This window comes from Hypanus sabinus, chromosome 1, assembly GCF_030144855.1.
Source record: "Hypanus sabinus isolate sHypSab1 chromosome 1, sHypSab1.hap1, whole genome shotgun sequence".
Taxonomy (NCBI): Eukaryota; Metazoa; Chordata; class Chondrichthyes; order Myliobatiformes; family Dasyatidae; genus Hypanus; species Hypanus sabinus.
Genome location: NC_082706.1, coordinates 132,970,446 through 132,992,612, shown reverse-complemented (window position 1 = coordinate 132,992,612; position 22,167 = coordinate 132,970,446). Strand labels below are relative to the sequence as shown.

The 22,167-nt window shown below is 41.9% G+C and overlaps 1 protein-coding gene across 6 annotated transcripts in view; it reads right to left on the bottom strand.

Annotated features, from left to right (window-relative positions):
• LOC132397925 (tyrosine-protein phosphatase non-receptor type 2-like) overlaps positions 1 to 22,167 on the bottom strand; it is a 100,667-nt gene that overhangs the window by 34,270 nt on the left and 44,230 nt on the right. For 5 of the 6 annotated variants that reach the window (XM_059976748.1, XM_059976739.1, XM_059976773.1 and 2 more), the window contains one exon: positions 15,516 to 15,616. The exons of the other annotated variant lie outside the window; for it this stretch is intronic. In XM_059976748.1, coding sequence (XP_059832731.1) covers positions 15,516 to 15,616 — 101 coding nt within the window. The remainder of the gene's footprint in view (positions 1 to 15,515; positions 15,617 to 22,167) is intronic. 6 annotated transcript variants of the gene reach the window in all.

Sequence of the window (22,167 nt, the reverse complement as noted above, 5' to 3'; positions counted from 1 at the left end):
TCCTGTGGACAACGAGGATCCTAGCCAGAGGTTCAGCAATCTCTTCCCTTGCCTTGTGGAGCAGCCTGGGGAATATTCCATCAGGCCCCGGGGACTTAACTGTCCTAATGTATTTTAACAACTCCAACACCTCCTCTCTCTTAATATCAACATGCTCCAGAGCATCAACCTCACTCATATTGTCCTCACCGTCATCAAGTTCCCTCTCATTGGTGAATACTGAAGAGAAGTATTCATTGAGGACCTCACTCATTTCCACAGCCCCCAGGCACATCTTCCCACTTTAATCTCTAATCGGTCCTACCTTCACTCCTGTCATCCTTTTGCTCTTCACATAATGGAAGAATGCCTCAGGGTTTTCCTTTACCCTACTCGCCAAGGCCTTCTCATGCCCCTTTCTTGCTCTTCTCAGCCTCTTCTTAAGCTCCTTTCTTGCTACCCTATATTCCTCAATAGACCCATCTGATCCTTGCTTCCTAAACCTCATTTATGCTGTCTTCTTCCACCTGACTAGATTTTCCACTTCACTTGTCACCCATGGTTCCTTCACCCTACCATTCTTTATCTTCCTCAACGGGAGAAATTTATCACTAACATCCTGCAAGAGATCCTTAAACATTGACCACATGTCCATAGTACATTTCCCTGCAAAAACATGATCCCCATTCACACCTGCAAGTTCTAGCCTTATAGCCTCATAATTTGCCCTTCCCCAATAAAAAATTTTCCTATCCTCTCTGATTCTATCCTTTTCCATGATAATGCTGAAGGTCAGGGAGCGGTGATCACTGTCTCCCAGATGCTTACCCACTGACAGATCTGTGACCTGACCCAGTTTGTTACCTAATACTAGATCTAGTATGGCATTTCCCCTTAGTCGGTCTGTCAACATATTGTGACAGGAAACCATCCTGGACACACTTAACAAACTCTGCCCCAGCTAAACCCTTGGAACTAAACAGGTGCCATTCTATATTAGGGAAGTTAAAGTCACCCATGATAACAACCCTGTTATTTCTGCACCTTTCCAAAATCTGCCTCTCGGTATCTCTGCTGCTTACAGGGGGCCTACAGAATACCCCCAGCTCCCTTCCTGTTCCTGACTTCCACCCATACTGACTCAAAAGAGGATACTGCTACATTACCCACCCTTTCTGCAGCTGTAATAGTATCCCTGACCAGTAATGCCACCCCTCCTCCCCTTTTCCCCCCTCTCTATCCCTTTTAAAGCACTGAAATCCAGGAATATTGAGAATCCGTTCTTGCCCTGGTGCCAGCCAAGACTCCGTAATGGCTACTACATCATAATTCCATGCACGTATCCAAGCTCTCAGTTCATCACCTTTGTTCCTGATGCTTCTTGCATTGAAGTACACACACTTTAGCCCTTCTACCTTACTACCTTTATACTCTTTATTCTGCTGCTCTTTCCTCAAAGCCTATCTATACGTTAGATCTGGCTTTACTCCATGCACTTCTTTCACTGCTCTATCGTTCCAGGTCTCATCCCCCTTGCAAATTAGTTTAAACCCTCCCGAACCATGCTAGCAAACCTACCAGCAAGGATATTGCTCCCCCTTGATTTCAGGTGCAACTCATCCAAACTGTACAGGTCCCACCTTGCCCAGATGATATCCCAATGGTCCAAAAATCTAAAACCCTGCCCCCTGCACCAACCCGTCAGCCACGCATTCAACTGCCATCTCCTCCAATTCTTACCATCGCTATCATGTAGTACTGGCAACAATCCTGAGAACGCTACCCTTGAGGTCCTGTTCTTCAGCCTTCTGCCTAGTTCCCGAAACTCACACTTCAGGACCTCATTCATCCCTCTTCCTGCCTATGTCGTTGGTCCCGACATGTATCACGACTTCTGGTTGCTTTCCCTCTTGTACCAGGATGTCATGCACCCAGTCAGAGACATCCCGGACCCTGGCACCCGAGAGGCAACAAACCATGTGGGTTTCCTTCTCACTTCCATAAGATCTCCTGTCTGCTCCCCTGACTATAGAGTCTCCAATGACGACAGCTCTCCTCTTCTCCATCCCATCCTTCTGCACCACAGGGTCAGACTCAGCGCCAGAGGCCCTGCCACCATGGCTCACACATGGTCGGTTGTTCCCACCAACAGCATCCAGGATGGTAAACTTGTTATTCAGGGGAATGGCCACAGGGGTGCTCTGCACTACCTGTCTACTCTCCTTCGCTTTCCCCCCTCGGACTGTCACCCAACAACCTGCTTCTGGCAGCCTGGGTGTGACTACCTCCCTGTAGCTCTCATCTATGACCGCCTCATTCTCCCTTGAGTCGAAGGTCATCCAGCTGCTGCTCCAGATTCCTCACACGGTCTTCCAGATCGCCCAGCCACAAGCACTTCTGGCAGGTGTGACTCTGCGGGAGAGGGGAGTTCCCCCAAGACTGCCACATCTCACAGGAGAGGCACATCACCGTCTCAGGAGTCATTGTAAAGACCAACTGGGAACAAGCTCGTCCTCTGCCTCTTCTCGTCGAAGCCTCTCAAGTCAAAGCCTCAAATCTCCACTCCTTCACTGGCCGCTTTCCACAGCGGAGGAGAAATGTCTTCACTTAGTGAGTGTGGAATTTTTAGTATTCATTCTGAGGATTGTTATAGATTCCATTCAAAACATAAATACAATTCAGGATTTTAAGGAATAATGGGATATAGGATAGAGCAGGATAATAGCAGTAAGTTAGAAGCTCAGCCATGATCTTAATGAAAAGCAGAGCAGGCTGAAAGGTCAGGTGACAACCTCTTGTTCTTAAGTCTCTATATAATTTACCAATTAATTTAAAATGATGCCCTAAAAGCTAGTGACCTCTTTGCTAAGGGAAAAAGGGCCTCTGTGCATCTCAGTTTTGTATACCTCAGCTAATTATTCCCCCTTCCCTTCTTAAAAACTTGGGAACAGCAAAAATTTAATTTTATTTGCATAATTAATTCCCATACATGATGCAAGTTTAATCTGAAAAATGAACTGCTCCTTGTTTCTTTGACAAAATACTCATACCTGTAAAGAAACTTTGAAACTACAAATAACTTGGATCAGCAATGCCCTTGAAATTGATGCTTCAGAAACATTTATTTAACAGCACTTGCAGCAGTATGATAACTATTTATTCAAGAGGAGCCTGGTTTTAGGCAGCAAATTATATTTAAAGTAATCAATCTGTTCAGCTACTCATAAATATTAATATATTATACATTACATGTAATATAACACAATACTAATCAAAATAACATGCAAGTCCAATTTAACAACCCTACTGCACCACAGGCTACAGGCAACTTTTTTAATGTAGTGGAACAAATTGATAATACAAAGAACTTCTGAAGATTGTAAAAGTCTGACAAAATATGACTTTCTATTCAGAGAAAACTTAAGAAATCGCCTGTTGTCTAACACATTTTTAAATTTAAAAAAATTGCTACTCTGCTCTCTAGAGCTAATCAGCAGTGCTAAAAATGATAACCACATTAAAACTGTCAGTGTTAATACCAGAGCGGAAGCATCTCAAAATACAAGTTGTAATACTTTTATATCGTAACAATGTTACAGTGTCCTTAAAGTTACCAACAAATCAAAGACAGTGAAGGTCAATTCAAGTTACTTATTGATGCAGTATTAACCTGTCAAATGCAGTTCAAATCCCAGTCCTGACAAGATCAATCCTGTGGATGGCAGGTTTCTTCAGTTTCAATACAGTCACTAAGACCTGAATTAATCTAAGAAGTCACTCAAACTACCAAAACTTTGGCCTTGCTGTGTAAAATTCAATAAATTTACCAAGAAACCAAGAAATATTAGAGATAGGAGAAGGAATGAAATGAAAATGGACATTTTTAATACTTTCAAATCAAGTGCTCAGGGATATCAAGGTTATAACAACTTCAAACTTGAAATTTAAACAAGCTCCAATATAATTATGGGAATTTATTTGGTAACTGTTTCACTTTTTTTCTTTTGTTCTGTGTCTTGTCTTATTGAACTGCGGTACAATGAAAGCTGCTCACCTTTTAACTGTTGCAAATGGCTATGAAAAGGTCAGTTATGTAAAGGCACAGACTATCGCTGTCAACTTGATCTCTGTAAAACATACATTCACAAATGGGATTGTGTCACAGAATAACATGAGGATGGAAACCTCCATTGAATTTTCCCTTCATTGTCCTGCTAACACTGTAATTGTCCACTGTAATGCTTCAAATGGTTTCATAGCTGAAATTAACTTAAATGGCTTCATAGTTGAAATTAACTAACTCCAAATAGAACTACAATAAAATGCCAGATCTTCTATTTTGTAAAACTTGATACCCTCATCTGTTATTCATCAGGGAGTCTGCATTTCTCTCTGACACACACACAGACAAAAATGGCAAAGTGTAATACGACTAGTTGCCATTTTCAGCAAGACAGTCTGGTTAGAGTACCAGCTTGGCAGTATGTATAAGTCAATCTGACCTTCACACAAGATGCAGATACACACAGCCTTGGAGTAAGTTAATGGATCGACACCCTTAGGACCTCACTTCAGTTCTTTTTAAAGAAGAAAGCATTATAGAAACAATTCAGATTGCTTCAGCTCAAAAAAGATATTGTCATGCTTCAGTAAACCACATCCAGAGAATGAGGAATCAAAACTAACATCTGTAATTCTTCTTCGGGCTTCATTTATTCCAATTCTTCTATTTATTTTCCATAAGGAAATTTATATTTAAAAAATGGAAAGTAAATATAATTTGGTTTCAAGGCCACCTTCAAGCAGAAAACTTCAAAAATGATTGCAAAGTTTAGTTAATTGGTAATGTAACCCGATAAGGAGAAAATCTTCACTTTAATACTGGACAATTAACACATGAAAGTTTTATTGTGTGGCAAGCATGCAGTCTTCTCCCATTGCCATTGCAAGCCACACACTTAACATATTATTGTTGTGCAGAATTCTGCACATTTAAGGTCCATGAATAAGGCATGACATAAAAATAAACTTCAATACTTCTTTGAAGAGAATTAGTGCATTTATATTTCTTCACATCAGGTTTTCTACATTGCCTCAATACTCCACTACTGTGCTTCAATAATAATTTATCAAATAGCACCTCAACTTTTGTATCAGATCTCTTGTTCTTCCCCAAATAAAACTTTTTTAAAAAGTTGATAGATTTTTAGACACCAGGAAATGAAGGGGTATGGAGTCAGTGCAGGAAAATAGCATGGAACTGAACTATGAACTGGCTAAATAAAATGAAATGTAAGAAGGGCTAAAGTGCCTTTAAAGACTGACATATCAGAACCAGGTTTATTATCACCTGCACGTTTTGTGAAACTTGTTAACTTAGCAGCAGCAGTTCAATGCAAAAAATATAGAACAAAAAAAAATCAATTACAGTATACATATATAGATTAAAAATCTGCAAAAATCAGAATATATATTAAAAAAGTGAGGTAGTGTTCAAGAGTTCAATGTCCATTTAGGAATCAGATGGCAGAGGGGAAGCTGCTGTTTCTGAATTGCTCAGTGTGTGCCTTCAGGCTTCTCTATCTCCTACCTGATGGTAACAGTGAGAAAATGGCATGCCCTGGGTGCTGGAGATCCTTAATAATGGGCACTGCCTTTCTGAGATCACTCTTTGAAGATGCCCTAGGTATTTTGTAAGCTCCAAGATGGAGCCGACTAAATTTACAACCCTCTGCAGCTTCTTTCAGTCCCGTTCAGTAGACCCCATCCCCATAACAGACAGTGATGCAGCTTGTCAGAATGTTCTCCACGGTACATCTATAGAAGTTATTGAGTGTATCTGTTGGCATACCAATCTCTTCAAACTCCAAATGAAGTATAGTCGCTGTTTTGCCTTCTTTATAACTGCATCAATATGTTGGGACCAGGTTAGATCCTCAGAGATCTTGACACTCAGGAACTTGAAACTGCTCACTCTCTCCACTTCTGATCCCTCTATGAGGATTGGTATGTGTTCCTCCGTCTTACCCTTCCTGAAGTCCACAATCAGCTCTTTTGTCTTACTGATGTTGAGTGCAAGGTTGTTGTTGCAACACCACTCTACTAGCCGATACATCTCACTCCTGTACGCCCTCTCGTCACCATCTGAGAGTCTACCAACAATGGTTGCATCATCAGCAAATTTATAGATGGTATTTGAGTTATGCCTACCCACGCAGTCATGCATATATAGAGAGTAGAGCAGTGGGCTGAACACACACCCCTAAGGTACACCAGTGTTGATCGCCACCAAGGAGATGCTATCACCAATATGCAGAGATTGTGGTCTTCCAGTTGAGAAGTCAAAGGTTCAATTACAGGAGGTGGTGGTACAGAAGCCCAGGTTCTGTAACTTCTCAATCAGGACTGTGGGAATGATGGTATTAAATGCTGAGCTATAGTCGATGAAAAGCATCCTGACATAGGTGTTTGTGTTATCCAGATGGTCTAAAGCCCTGTGAAGAGCCACTGAGATTGTATCTGCTGTTGACCTATTGTGGCAATAGGCAAATTGCAATGGGTCCAGGTCCTTGCTGAGGCAGGAGTTTAGTCTAGTCATGACCAACCTCTCAAAGCATTTCATCATTGTAGATGTGAGTGCTACTAGGTGATAGTCATTAAGGCAGCTCACATAGCACCGTAGCAGACTTTTAGCTCCATGATAACTATCAACCAACCACTGACACTAATCCTATGTTTTAAAATTTTTTTTAAATGCCTTGTAAAATTCTGCACTGTTTTTATAATGAAGTAAAATTACTACAGAATTACTAACCTCTAATTCCATTTGTCATCACCGTGCCTGTATGACCACATTACAGTATTTCCTTGCGACTTCCTCGGATCTTGCCTATATTTATTTTTTTAGATCATTTATGATTTGAACACAAACATCTCTAGTCCTAAACCCAAATCACTGACACACACATTTAACAACAGAACCAGGCAATGCTGCAAAATACTTGCAACCTATTTCAAAACAGGTCTTGGTCCAGGTGGGTTTCCTTTCTTTCAACTAATTTGATCTCCTGCATACATCTTCAGAGAACTGCTTTATATTAGGTATATTAGTTAAAGTTTTGACACAGTGGTTAAATTACTGGATGAATGCCCAGATGCCCAGATTAAATATTCCAAGAAGCAAGTCTATATCCTACTATGACAGTTGTGGGACTTGAATTCAGTTAATCAAATCAGCTGGAAATTAAAACAAAACCAGTCTTGGGAGTGGTCATGAAATCACATTGCCACAAAATCTTGTGCCATTGTGCCAGCTGCCACAAAACAACAAAATTCACAATGTATGTCAGAGTAAATTTTATTATTAAAGTACATATATGTCACCATAAATAACTCTGAGATTAATTTTCTTGCGAGCATGCTCAGTAAACCTATAGAACAATAACCATAACAGAATCAAAGAAAGACCATCCAAACTAGAGTACTGTAGACAATTGTGCAAATACAAAAGGTCGTAGTAATAATAATAAATAAATCAGCAATATCGAGAACTTGAGATGGAGAGTCTTTGAAAGTGAGTCCATTGATTGCTGGAACATCTCAATGATGGGACAAGTGAGATTGAGTGAAGTTATCCCCTTTGGTTCAAGAGCCTGAAGGTTGAGGAATAATAACTGTTCCTGAAACTGGTGGTGCAAGCCCTGAGGCTCTTGTAATTTCTTTCTAATGGCAGCAGCTAGAAGAGAATATGTCCTGGATGATAGGTGTCCCTGATGATGGATGTGGTTTTGCTGCAAAAGTGTTTCATGTAGGTCTGCTAAATTGTTGGGAAGGCTTTACTCATGATGGACTGAGACATATCCACTACTTCTTGTAGAATCTTTCATTTAAGGGCATTGTTGTTTTCATATCAGGCTGTGATGTAGCCAGTCAATATATTCTCCACAACACATCCATAGAAGTTTGTCATATTTTTAGATGTCATGCCAAATCTGTAAAAGCTCACCAGGAAGTAGAGGCACTCCTGTGCTTTCTTTATAATTGCACATGTGCTAGGCCAAGAACAAACCCTCCAAAATAATAAAGTTGCTGACACTCTCCACCTCTGTCCCTTCAATGAGGACTGGCTCAAGGACCTTTGGTTTCCACCTCCTGAAGTCAATAATCAGCTCCTTGGTCTTACAGACATTGTGCAAGAGGTTGTTGCTGTGGCATCACTGAGCCAGTTTTCAATATGTTGATTTGTCACCACCTTTGATTCGGCTTACAACAGTCAGTGAACTTGGAGCTGTGTTTAGCCACACAGTCATAAGTGTAAAGTGGGTAGCGCAGAGGTCTAAGCTCACAGCCTTGTGGTATACCAGTACTAATGGAGATCGTGAAGGAGATGTTGTTGCCAATGCTAACTGACTGGGGTCTGCAAATGCCGGAGAGTCGAGCACTGAGTTTGTCCAGGCCCTACAGACACTCGTGCAGGCCTGCGACTGCAGGAGACTGATGGCGGAACAGCATGCAGTGCTCCTGCTACAAGACGCCTTCGTTACGGGGATCAGGTCAGTGTACGTGCGCCAGCGGCTGCTGGAAAACGCCGATCTTTCCTTACGTTCAGCGATTGAGCTGGCTGATACACTGGAGGCTGCTCTGCACAACGCTGACACTGTCCAGCCGTGCGATCTCCCACCTGTTCCATGGATGCTGCAGACCCCGCCACCCACCGGCGAATCGACCTCGGCTGCTGCCAATCGCGACTCCGTGAACTCCCCACAACCCTCCGGCGAATTGACCACAGCCGCTGCTACTCGCGAGTCAGTGAACTCTCTGCAATCGACCACGGCTCCTGCCAGTCGCAAGTCCACGCAGTGTTAATTCTGCGGACTCGAAAAGCTGCCCGGCCCGAAAAGCTACCTGCTCCAGCTGCGGAAGGAAGGGCCACTTCGCCAAGGCCTGTAAGTTTAAACCACGAGCAGAGTCGAGCAGCGCCTTGTGCGAGGCATGGGGGTGGCCATCTTGGTCGCTGCCATCTTGCCTGCCTGCCTTGTGCGAGGCTTGGGGGTGGCCATCTTGGTCGCCGCCATCCTTGCCTGCCCGCCTCATGCGAGGCATGGGGGCGGCCATCTTTGTCAGCGCCACCTCGCCCCGCCTCTGACCCACGGGTGCTTACCAGGCACCAAGATGGCGATTCAACGCTGGCCTCTGTAACCCTCGACCAAAGCACTCCACACCAGCTCGCAAGGTCAATGAAGGACAACATGGCGGAGGGGCACAGGACTAGCTACCCGTTTGACATGGGCAGCACTGAGAGCTTTATTCACCTGGACACTGTAATGCTGCGGACTCGTGACACAGCCGGTAAGCCTGAGGGTCACCAAGGCTTCTGGATCGCATTCTGCAGACATCCGGGGGGGTGGGGGGTTGTGTAGCGACATTGGTGGTGCAGGGCACAGAATATCGGAACTTTGCGTTACTGGTCATGCCTCAACTGTGTGCCCCTGTGCTATTGCGGCTGGACTTCCAGAGCCACCTGAAAAGTGTGACAATGGAGTATGATGGGCCCCTCCCACCAATCACTGTCTGAAATCCTCAGTTTTGTGGGACTTCATTATATACCCCGTTACTGACCACACACACCGACCCGCACATCCCACCCAACACCATGCCAACGGCGCGCTACTGACACCACTTGCAGCCTCTCCACCCTCAAGATCCCTCCCCCACCGCTGTTCCCCAACCTGACCCCCAACTGTAAACCTGTGGCAACCAAAAGCAGGAGGTACAGTGCAGGGGACAGGGCCTTCATTAAGTCGGAGGTGCAGCGGCTGCTCAGGGAGGGGATCATTGAGCCAAGCACAAGTCTTTGGAGGGCCCAGGTGGTCATTGTTCGGACTGGGCAGAAAAATAGGATGGTCGTGGACTATAGCCAGACCATCAATAGGTTCACGCAGCTTGACGCATACCCACTACCCTGCATCGCAGATAGAGTCAGATAGCCCAGTACAAGGTGTACTCGACCATAGACCTGAAATCCGCTTACCATCAGCTCCCCATCTGCCCGGAGGACCGCCCGTACACTGTCTTCGAGGCGGGCAGCAGACTCTATCACTTCCTGCGCGTCCACTTTGGTGTCACAAATGGTGTCTCTGTCTTCCAGAGGGAAATGGACCGGATGGTGGACCTGTGCCAACTGAAGGCCACGTTCCCATATTTGGATAACATCACCATCTACAGTCACGACTGGCAGGATCACGACATCAACCGCCAACGATTTTTCCAAGCGGCCAAAGCTCTTAACCTCACCTATAATAGGGACAACTGTGTGTTCGGAACCACCCGACTTGCTATCCTTGGGTATGTCTTGGCCCTGACCCTGACCGTATGCGCCCCCTATTGGAACTCCCTTTCCCCACCACCCTCAGAGCCCTCAAATGATGCCTGGGCTTCTTTTCCTATTACGCCTAATGGGTCCCCCATTACGCAGACAAGGCCCGCCCCCTGGTCAAGTCCACCACATTTCCCCTCTCTGCCGAGGCTCGCGCAGCCTTCAGCCGCATTAAAGGGGACATTGCCAAAGCAACGATGCATGGGGTGAATGAGACCATTCCCTTCCAAGTAGAGAGTGACGCCTCCGACTTCGCGCTGGCTGCTACCCTCAATCAGGCAGGAAGGCCGGTAGCATTCTTCTCTCGTACCCTTCAGGGCCCTGAAATTCAGCACTCCGCGGTGGAGGAAGAAGCCCAGGCCATAGGGGAAGCTATTAGGCACTGGAGGCACTATCTCGCTGGCAGAAGGTTCACCTTGCTGACCGACCAGCGCTCAGTTGCGTTCATGTTCAGCAACCAACAGCGGGGCAAAAACAAAAATGATAAAATTTTGAGCAAGGAGGTATTAAGACCAAAGTCTTGAAGCTTACTGATTAATTTTGAGGTGGCGATGGTATCAAATACTGAGCTGTAGTTGATGAAGAGCATCCTGATGTTTGCATCTTTGCTGCCCACATGTTCCAGGGTTGAGTGACCAGCCAATGAAATTGCATTTGCTATAGAGCTGCTGCTGGGGTAGGCATATTGGAGAATATCCAAGTCATTTCTCAGGCAGTAGTTGATATGTTTCATCATCAATCTTTCAAAACACTTCATCGCTGTAGATGTAAGTATTACTGGGCAATAGTCATTGATGCAGGTCAACAAGCTCTTCTTGGGCACTGGTATAATTGAATCCTGCTTGAAGCAGGTGGGTACCACACAGTGCTGAAGCGAGAGGTCAAACAGCCCAGTGAACACACCAGTCAGTTGACCAGTAGGATGATTTTGATGTAAATTATGTCCACTAGGACATGTGCTGCCAGTACTGTACTGTTGGAATCTTTAGCATCGAAGATCCGTGGCAGCTAAACAAACTTGAGAAAAGAAACCTCCCATGCTCCCTCCTTCTCTGTAGACTAATTTTCCTCCATATGCTTTTCAACACTATTTATCAACATTAAGTGGCTCATAAGCCTACAAGCAAACTGGAGCAACCAGAAACCTTTGCAGTCAAAGAGAGGACGTGCAAACTTCACACATACAGCACCAAGGAGAGGTTCAAACCCAGGCCCATCAAAATTCAAGGCAACATTTACACTGATGAACCAGCCATGAAGCTGCAAGAGAGGCATACCAAAACAAGAAAAACCAATCTAGCAAGGAAATGTATTCCCTGAGCCAACTGAACACAAAGCTCTGCAGTTTTCCCAAAAATGGCGAAAGACAACTGCACGGGTAATAGGAAGAGGAAAAGTGACTCTTCAATAAGAGCATGACTTTGTATGATTGCTAAAGTGGACAGCGAAGTATTGGCAGCTTCATTCTGAATGAATGATCTATTTCAACTTACTTTACAGATCCCCATCATCACATAAAACTAGCTTCAGCCAATATAATTCCATCCATATGTCAGTAATAACCAAATTGCTGGTACACTAAAAGTGGTGGGAATAGACAATATCCAAGCTATAAAACTGAACATGCCTATACCACAAGCAATTGCACATCCAGCCAAACTGATCCAGTACAACTTGAAAACCAGCAACCATGCAACCAAGTGGGAAATTTTTAAGGTACACCATGTCAAAAAGAATCCAATCCAGATAATTACTGTTCAGTCCAGCAACAAAGTGATGCAGGGTATCATTGAAAGTGTTTTTAAGAAGCTTTTAAATTGCCAATAAATTATCCATTAATGTTTAGTATATGTTATATTCTTTATTGATCATGTTATAAAAGGATATGGGGGAGGGGAAGGATGCAAGAGATTGGGGCTGAGAGGAAAAATGGATCAGCCATGATGAAATGGCGGAGCAGATTCGATGGGCCAAGTGGCATAATTCTGCTCCCATCTCCTATGGCCTTGTGTTTCGCCAGGACTGCATCAACAAACATTTTCACAACCTTGATTTAAACTTGGAAACAAAGAGCTGAATTTCAGAAATGAGAAGTTATTCGTAAGTATCTCAGGGCAGTGTGGTAAACCCAACCAATTCACTGCTTCAATGATACTCCTTTCAACATCAGGAGTAGAGGATCTTCACACACATTTACTTCCATTTTGAACTCATCAACAAATGAAATAGCTATACATCAAAACCTCACGTACAACCAAGCATCAATTACCACATAATGGAATAAAGGAAACAATTACTAACCTGACAGCCTCTAACCAACTCTAATTTGACTTTCTATGATAAGTCAGTCAGGTATTGGGTGTATTGCAATGAATGATTCCCCTCTTGATGACCAAAGCCTTTCTAATATCTATCAAAAAGTCAGGAGTATGAAACAAATGTACTCTATTTGCCTTGAGTGTTTCTGGAGCTGTGTTCATCAAGCGCCTCAACACCACACAGAGATAAAGCACTCCATCTGAAAGGCACACTACTCACTACACAAATCGTTCATCCTTTCAACCAATGACACAGAATGGCTAAACAAATAAATCAGAATTATGGGATGGTTATCGCACAAGTGGTGGTTACTGGGCCCCATTATATCTGTGCTAGCTCTTGAACTAACCAATTCTATATTTCTTTACCATCATTCATCTATACAATTCTCTCTCAAAAGCTGCAATGCAACCTGCCATTACTATATTTGCATCTAGCACTTTCTATGCTCAAATCAGAGGGAATCTTTTCTCTAATCACTCAATTGTCTTCCCTTTAACAGGTCTTTCTCAATAACAAATGGCTTCTGTTTTTACAGACGTCCATTAATTTTATCCTCAAATTGGAAAATGGACCAAAAATATCACTATATGGTAACCACATCTCCACAGTATTTTAATATATGGCATCAGAAAAATCAGATTAATAAGAAAGAGCAATTACTAAAAGTGGAGAGAGAATCAGAATTAGAAAGGAAATTAGTTCTGTTGCTCAAATACATCAAACTTTTGAACTTACTATTATAGAAACTTATTCAAATGTAAAGGGTGCCTATAAGTCAGGCTTTCATAACCTGGGAATGGCCAATGTTTTCCTTCTATGATCTCTGGTCACCAGCTGCTCCAAAAGAAAAAGTGTCTCTTACTTCTTAATCAGTATCTTAGTCACCTCATTACTTTGTGTACTTTGATCAAGTCACTTATTTTATCACCAAAGAAAACAGTCCCTACCTCCTAAATCTATTACATATACCATCCTTCTGGACACTCTCAAATGCCTCACTTCTTTATTATAAAAAACTGAATTTATCATGAACAGCTCTATTGACAACTTTAGTTACTAGCTCTGCCTTATTAAGTTTTCTCAATCCACCCTGCTACTTCTAATGATTTTAAGTACACTCACATTTGGATGTTCTGATACACTTTGGTGAAGAAAGGAAGGTGGCTTGAGTGGAGCATAAATAGTCTCGGTGGTCTGGTTTGACATAAAGAGCAGGCTGTGTATTCCGTGTAATCTGTGTATGTAATCATACCCCAGATACCACTAATCCTTCAGTGATTTTAGCATAGTATTCTTTATTCTATATTGCTTCTTCTCAATTTTTCTAAAAATGCATCACCACTCACTTCTCCAAAATAAACAGCATCTATTCAATCTATCTAAATGTACTCAGTAATCTATCATTCTCTTCTCCACCATTCACAATACTACCTCATCTTTTTTTGTTGTCTACACATTAGTTCAAGGTGGATCGCCATCACCTCAAGGGCATTAATTACCATCTTCAAACTGCAGTAAAGCCAAATTATGCATTCCAGCAAAAACATAATAAAAAGCACAGAGACAAATCGAAAAACAGAAAAGTGCCCTTTATTAAATGCAATGAAATACAGGCAGTCCCCGAGTTATGAACATCCGACTTATGGACAACTCGTACTTACAAACGGAGGGAGGAGAACACCGTCCGCCATTTTAAGTTGGATTATGACACCATCTGCCATTTTAAGTCGTTGTTGTTTACACTGTGTTGAGTGTGTAACTTTGTATTTGGCTTAAATATTTCTAAGCAAGATTCACCCTGATCCCCCTTTTCCAGTCAGCACTGCCCCATTTAACCTGTCTCAGTGCGGGCTGAGTTTAGGACCAGGAGCGACCCACTTCCCGCGGCTGACGCTGTATTTTTTTTAAATTAAGTATTATCATGAACAATAGTCAGATCAGAAATGCTGATCAAGTCAACTAGTTCCTGAAGAGAACTCTGATAGGCCAGACAGTTCACTGCTGCACAGTGATAGAACATAAAATCCGCAGTTTTCTGTTCCATTGACGGAAAATGATCGCGATTGAAAATAAAGTGGAAATAATAAACCGATTCGAAAGAGGTGAAACGCCATCGGTCATTGGAAAAGCGTTAGGCTACAGTCGGTCATTATCGGAGCAACTTTAAAGGATACAGGTGAAGGATGAAGTGAGAATAATGGAGCATGTGAAAGGCCCTTCCCCAATGAAAGCTACAATTATTACTAAGCAATGCAGTGGTTTAACTATTGGAATACATAAGTTTCTTAAGTGTTTTTATATACATAGAAAGGTAAAATATAAACGATTGACTAACTAATGCTAAATAATATTGGGTGTACCTGTTCCGACTTATGTGCAAATCCGACTTACAGACTCAGGAATTGAACTCATTCATACCCAGAGACAGCCTGTAGTACTCCAATTTGAACTAATTACTTTAACCGAAGTGAAAAGACAAATTGATGGGGTTGCGAAGATCTCAGTCAAGCATTTGTGATCATGAAAAATAACCAAATTTCAGGAACAGCGCGTTTGCAATGTTTGAAACTTGAAAAGTGAAGCCAATCTCCCCACACATAAATACTACAAATTAAATATCCTGCCCAAGCAGGGCATGAAGATCTGCTACAGGCAAAAGCTTGTTTGGCATTATGATCTTACAAGTAACGTTGTATTTTGCCTGTTCATTTGGGGTACAGGTTACATAATTTGTATGAACACAGTTCAACCACCCCACACATAATCCAACAGCAAAAAATTCAATATTCTCAATCACACCAGACAACAGACACTCTGTGGCTTATCTGTGTCTACCTACCTGGGTTAAAATGTAGTTTCTCTGGGCCTCGTCCATGCTAATTAGACTTGCATTGATATAATCATTATCTGCTTTCTGAAGTTTAACACGGCTGTGGTCAACTACAATTAAAAAGTAAAACAAAATTAATAGATGTCAAACCAAAATTAACATTGTGGACCATGTTATTTTCTACTGAATATTACTGTTGATATTATTAAAACTTAGAAATACTTGATGGATCAGGAATCTGGATCAACTAATGAATTGAAAAATTCTTTTCTCAACAGGCAGCAAATGGAGGTAAATAAAACCAATCTCATATCAACGGCTTCATTCAGAATATACCTATTCCAGTTTTGGATAATATCTATGGGTTCTTAAAACAAGCTGTCTAAAATAGGAAAATGTTTAGTTCTGATTAATTCAACAATAAGGAATTGGAAATAAAACATTTACATGAACTTATCACAAGTTAAAATTCCTCAGACAGACTAAATGGCTACCAATCCCACTCCTGACTCTAGCTTGATTGTTCCAAAAGTCTGACCCATTTGGTAGTAGTATTAAGCCAGTGGGTTGATAAGCAAAATTAGACCTCCCAAGGTACTTCCCAATGTAAGCTCTGGCAGCCACAATATTGGATTGGCTGAAGAAATCCAGCAGCTTAAGTGAGCACCCTTTCACTGCCTCAGTGATGTCAAGGTACTGTGAATTCCAGTTAATTGGAACATTGGGACCAGGACATTTAGGCTCAATTAAGCAAAGTTTCATGAAAATAGTTTTAAAAGTTTAAAAATGATAAACTAGTGTTTAACTGAGTAACAAATTATGTAATTAAATGAAATACAGAACAAATTAGAACATTACTAATACTACTACAGTACTATAAAGCTGTGTATTACTTCGCAGTAATTATTGATGGAGGAATTCATCCAGTGTACACTGCCATGTTCTTTTGGTTGACTGTAAATTTAAAAAAATCAGCACAGACATCTAGTGCAGATGATATTGGACCGCCTTTATACAATGTTTTCAAAGAACGAATCCTCCACATCTTCATTGTAACATTGAAGGTGATTGGCAATACCTTCAAATTCTTTGGAGCTCCTAATTTAAATTTTCATTTTCACTCCCAGCTGTCTCTGGCATCTCCAAGCCTCAATGCTTGAAACCATAGTAAGCAAAACAGTCCCAAAATGTCTTATTGCTTATTTCTTGACTGCTTATTTCTCGCCAACCATCAGTGACAATCACTGCTTTTTGAACACAGGCGGACATGACTGACACCAGTTAGAAACTGTTCGGCAAGCTTCCTGTCCCAATTAAGCAGCATAGTGTCCCAAATAAGCTGAGCGAATCTGGGCTATTTTCACCATTAGTTTTTGTTAAGCATTGTCCCAAAAAGCTGTTGTCCCCATTAATCGATGTCCCAACTAACCGGAGTCCATTGTACACAAAAACTACTCTGCATCCTTTTTGATATTGTCAGTTAATACAGCAGAAACCACAGAGGTGCAATCCTAAAATGATAAACTATATGCTGTGCACATCACAAGATCCAATTTACATATTAAGAGACAAGCATTCCATTCAACATCAATCCAAGGATGTTTGATTGGCTACAGTTAATGAGCCAAGTGACATAATCACTCCATCATTCAGGAGTCCTCAACATATATCCCCAACTAAAATGCACTCAACTTGATAGTTTCTACAAATTGGAATATAAGAGTTATCTCACACTTGCAGATGCTATTGACAAACTGCAAGATTTTCTCCTGTTATTCAAAGGAGAAAAGCTATTTCACAATAAACGTATGCTTTACTATCAGGGATTATTTTTTTTTAAATTGCACTGCTACCCAACAAAATCACAATGTGAACAATAAACACTAGTTAAATACATCCAACTAAACTGGAAAGTGGAGCTTTTAACGTACAACACTCCTGGATAACTGCATTAAAGTTTCAGCATAGACAATAGGAAAATCATGAAATCTTGAATAGAGTCCATAAATGAGTTTGAACTTGCAAGTAGGATGCATCATCAATAACTCTTCTGCATTCAGGTCCTGCTTCAGCAAGTACATATTTATCAGAATTCTGTATCACCCTTAAAAACACATCCCAAAACCCCAAAAGCTAACTTCCTATTCCAAACATCTGGATCTGTCCAAACACACACACAATCCTGACTGAAAATATTTTGAAAACAGAACAAGTCTGAACACAAAATCAGCAATCCCACTAGAATAAAAACTGAAAAATTAATTTGGCGGAAGTCCCAAAATTTGTTAGGACACAGACTTGAATAGACCAATGGAGTGCACAATGATTAACAATTACACATAGGAGCTCAAAAGAAGACCTTATAATTAACAAAAGCAACTAATAAAATACATTTTGTATTACATACTTCCTTGCAAAATAAAAAAAAATCAAAATGAAGTTGAAAACAGAAAGATTGAACCTTTCTACCCAAAGTCAAAAATGATTGGTCACTGTAAACAAGTTCCTTGAACTTAAATTCATTTTGAATAATTACCTGACTACTCTTTCACAATTATTTTTTTTTAAACGGGATTTTCAATGAATTTACATAATACAGAATGCTTATGCTAACTTCCACATCAGCAAAAAAAAGTAATATTTTTTTTCACTTTATTTTGAACATACTTACAAAACTAAGAGTTTAAAGGGAAGTTTTCCTATTTTAAAAAACTAAATGCACAATACAAAATTATTAAGCACTGTTTACTAAACAAGAAGGTTGTTTTTATTCATGAAACAGCAATATACTAGTGACATAAATAATCCATAGTTTCCAAATAAATTCAGCCTATTTTTTTTAACAGAGACCAATAAAATTTCCATAATCATGTTTACAAAGGTTACATTGCAGATGTCAACAGGAAAAGTTCTACACTTTCTGGTAAATTGAAGCTCTAGTGTTCTCGGAAAGATGACATCACTCCTTCAGAAAAACGAACTAATGTAAAACTATGAATAGTTCCTGATGCAACCTACACATGAACACATATTTAACTGTTTCATGGCTAGACAACACATTCATGAACTTGAATAACTTAAAAATTGTTAGTCAAAACATTTAATGCATTTAATCATCACTAAATCAAGTACATATCCTGTGGCTATTCTCACTGAGGACTGTGTATAGTCCTGACCATCAGGCAGTTCTTAAATCATCTGCAGCAACTGCTTTGAAAACAAAGAAAATATGAACAGAGCAGGCCAGTTGGCCTTTGGATACTACTGTAACATTCCATAGGATCATGGCCTATTTTCCCTTTCAATACCCTTCATACATACCACTTGTATCTGGAAATTTATCTTTCTTAATAGTAATTAGAAAATTGGTCTCAACAGACATCCTGATAGAGAATTCCACATGTTTACCACATAACAGGTGAACTTCATCTCTTAAAACCTCTTGCTTCTCACATGAATCTGTGATTCTTTATTCGACACATCTTCCTCACATTCAAAATGTCTAACTGTAACAGAATTCCATTAGATCTCTTCTCATTTTCTCAATTTAGTAAATAAGACAAATAGTCTCTATCTCACTGTCTCAATCTCTTGAAACAGCTTTTTACTTGATGTCTATTATAAACCCAAGGACTCTCATAGCTACCTAGATTATACCTCTTCTCACCCTGTTACTTGTAAAAATGCCACCCCTTCTCTCAATTCCTCTGTCTCCACCGCATCTGTTCTCAGGATGAGGCTTTTCATTTTAGAACAAAGGAGATGTCCTCCTTTTTCAAAGGAAGGGACTTCTGTTCTTCCACCATCAACGCTGTCCTCAACTTCATCTCTTCCATTTCACTCACGTCTGCTCTCAACCCATCTTCACGCCACCCTAGCAGGGAAAGGGTTCCTTATTTTCACCTACCACCCCACCAGCCTCCACATCCAGCACATAATTCTCCAAAACTTCCTCCATCTCCAGGGATCTCACCACCAAGCACATCTTTCCCTACCCCCACTTTCAGCTTTCACAGGAATCGCTCCTTACATGACTCCCTTCATTAGTCCCTCCCCACTGACCTCCCTCCTGGAACTTATCCTTGCAAGCGGAAAAAGTGCTACACCTGTTCCCTACACCATCTTCTTCACTACCATTCAGGGCCCTAAAAAGTCCCTCCAGGTGAGGTACCCGGGAGTTTGCTGGGGTCATATACTGTGTCCAGTGCTCCCGGTGTGGCCTCCCGTAACAGTGAGACTACTTCACCAAGCATCTATGCTCCATCTGCCAGAAAAAGCAGGATCTCCCAGCGGCCACCCATTTTAATTTCATTTCCTAGTCCCACTCTCATATGTCTCTCGATGGTCTGCGTCTCCTCCACTGTTGTGATGAAGCCACATTTAGTTTGGAGGAACAACACCTTATATTCCATTTGGGTAGCTTCCAACCTGATGGCACAAACATCGATTTCTCAAACTTCCCGTAATGCCCCCCACCCCCCTTTACTATTTCTCATCCCCCTTTCCCTCTCCCACCTTATCTTCTTGCCTGCCCATCACCTCTGTCCCATGCTCTTTCCCACTTCTTTCTTCCATGGCCTTCTGTCTCCTTCACCAATCAACTCCCTGGTTCTTCACTCCTCCCCTTTCAGGTTTCATCTATCACCTTCTGTTTCTTTCTCCCCTCCCCCCACCTTTTAAATCTCCTCCTCAGCTTTTTTCCTCCAGTCCTGCCAAGGGGTTTCAGTCCAAAATGTTGACTGCACTTTTTTCTATATATGCTACCTGATCTGCCAAGTTCCTCCAGCATTTTGTGCCCGTGGCTTAGATTTCCAGCATCTCCAGATTTTCTCTTGTTTGTGATAAGACTAAATAGTCTTCAGTTTCCCATTTTCAAAAGAAGATGGGGTTACATTTGCCATCCTCCAATATGCCAGATGTATTTTAATAAGCCATAGAATTAGAAAAATTGCAATGCAGTCATTATTTCAAAGGCTAGCTATCTTTTTAATATCCTGTAATGCAAATTCAGGCACATCTCTTGCCACTAATTTCTCCAGTACTATTTTCTTACAGATGTGAATTTTCTTTAGTGCATTGCCTTTGTTAAGGAACAAAGAGTCTAACATTTCTGTGAAGTTATCTGTACCCACTTCTTTTATGAATCAAAATAAAACAGTCTTTATTTAAAGGCAACACGAGTGAATCTGCAGATGCTGGAAATAAATAAAAATACAAAATGCTGGCAGAACTCAGCAGGCCAGACAGCATCTATGGGAGGAGGTAGTGACGACGTTTCGGGCCGAAACCCTCCATCAGGAGTGAAGTAACATGGAATGGTCGAGGGGGGATAAAGAAGTGGGGGTTGGGATGAAGTAGAGAACTGGGAAGAGATAGGCTGGAGGGAAATGGGCTAGGGGGAAGGTGGAGAATTATGGGAAATAAAAGAGAAAAAAAGGTAGGGCTGGCGGATTATAGTGAGGGGGGAAAAGAGAAAGAGAACCAGACTAAAATTATAGATAGGGATGGGGTAAGGGGTGGGGCAGGGGGTATCAACGGAGGTCTGTGAGTTCATGCTGGCAGGTAGGAGGCTACCTAGGCGGGAGATAAGGTATTGCTCCATCAACCTGTGTGTGGCCTCATCTTGACGGTAGAGGCCATGGACAGACATATCGGAGTGGGAGCGGTCTGTGGAATTGAAGTGTGTGGCCACAGGGAGATCCAGCCACTGCTGGAGGGTTGAGCGCCGGTGTTCGGCGAAACGGTCTCCCAGTCTGAGGCGGGTCTCCCTTATGTATAAATGGCCACATTGGGAGCACCAGATACTGTATATCACCCCAGTTGACTCGCAGGTGAAGTGGTGCCTCACCTGAAAGGACTGTCTGGGGCCTAGGATGGTGGTGAGGGAAGAAGTGTGGGGACAGGTGTAGCACTTCTTCCGTTTGCAGGGATAAGTGCCTGGAGGGAGGTCGGTGGGGAGGGATGGGGGGCATGAATGGACAAGGGAGTCGCGTAGTGAGCGATCCCTGCAGAAAGCCAAGAGTGGGGGGGGAGGGAAAGATGGATTTAATTAGGCTGACATTTCCCAGTTTCCTAATATGAATTTCCCCTCTTTCTAACCGCAGGGGCTACAGACCACTATAATATTCTCCAAAAGTTTATTTAAATACTGTTTTTTTCTCCAAATCATTTATTTTGCATCCTCCGTGCTGAAAAGAAAACCAGAGTCAGAGTAATACAGCATAGAAACAGACACTTTGGTCCAACTGGTCACACTGACTACAGCATCCTCACTGCAATCCTGCAACCCTCCAAGCCGTACTTTTCCATGTACCGACCCAAATGCCTCTTGATTATTGCAATTGTACCAGCCTGGACCACTTCCTTCAGCAGCTCTTTACAAGTACTCACAACCTTCAACGTAAAGAAGTTACCTCCAAGGTCTCTTACATCTCTCTACTTTCCTTGTATCTGTGTCCTCTAGTTTTGGACTCCCCAACAATGGAGAAAAGACCATCAGTTTCCTTATCCATACACTTGATTTTATTATCTTTTGTGAAGTCACCTCTCATTCGCTTGCACTCCACAGAGTAACAACCCAACGTGGCCAACCTTTCCTGTAACTCGCCTGACAGCATCCTCAAATCTCTTCTGCCCACTTTCTAGCTTGATAATGTCCAAA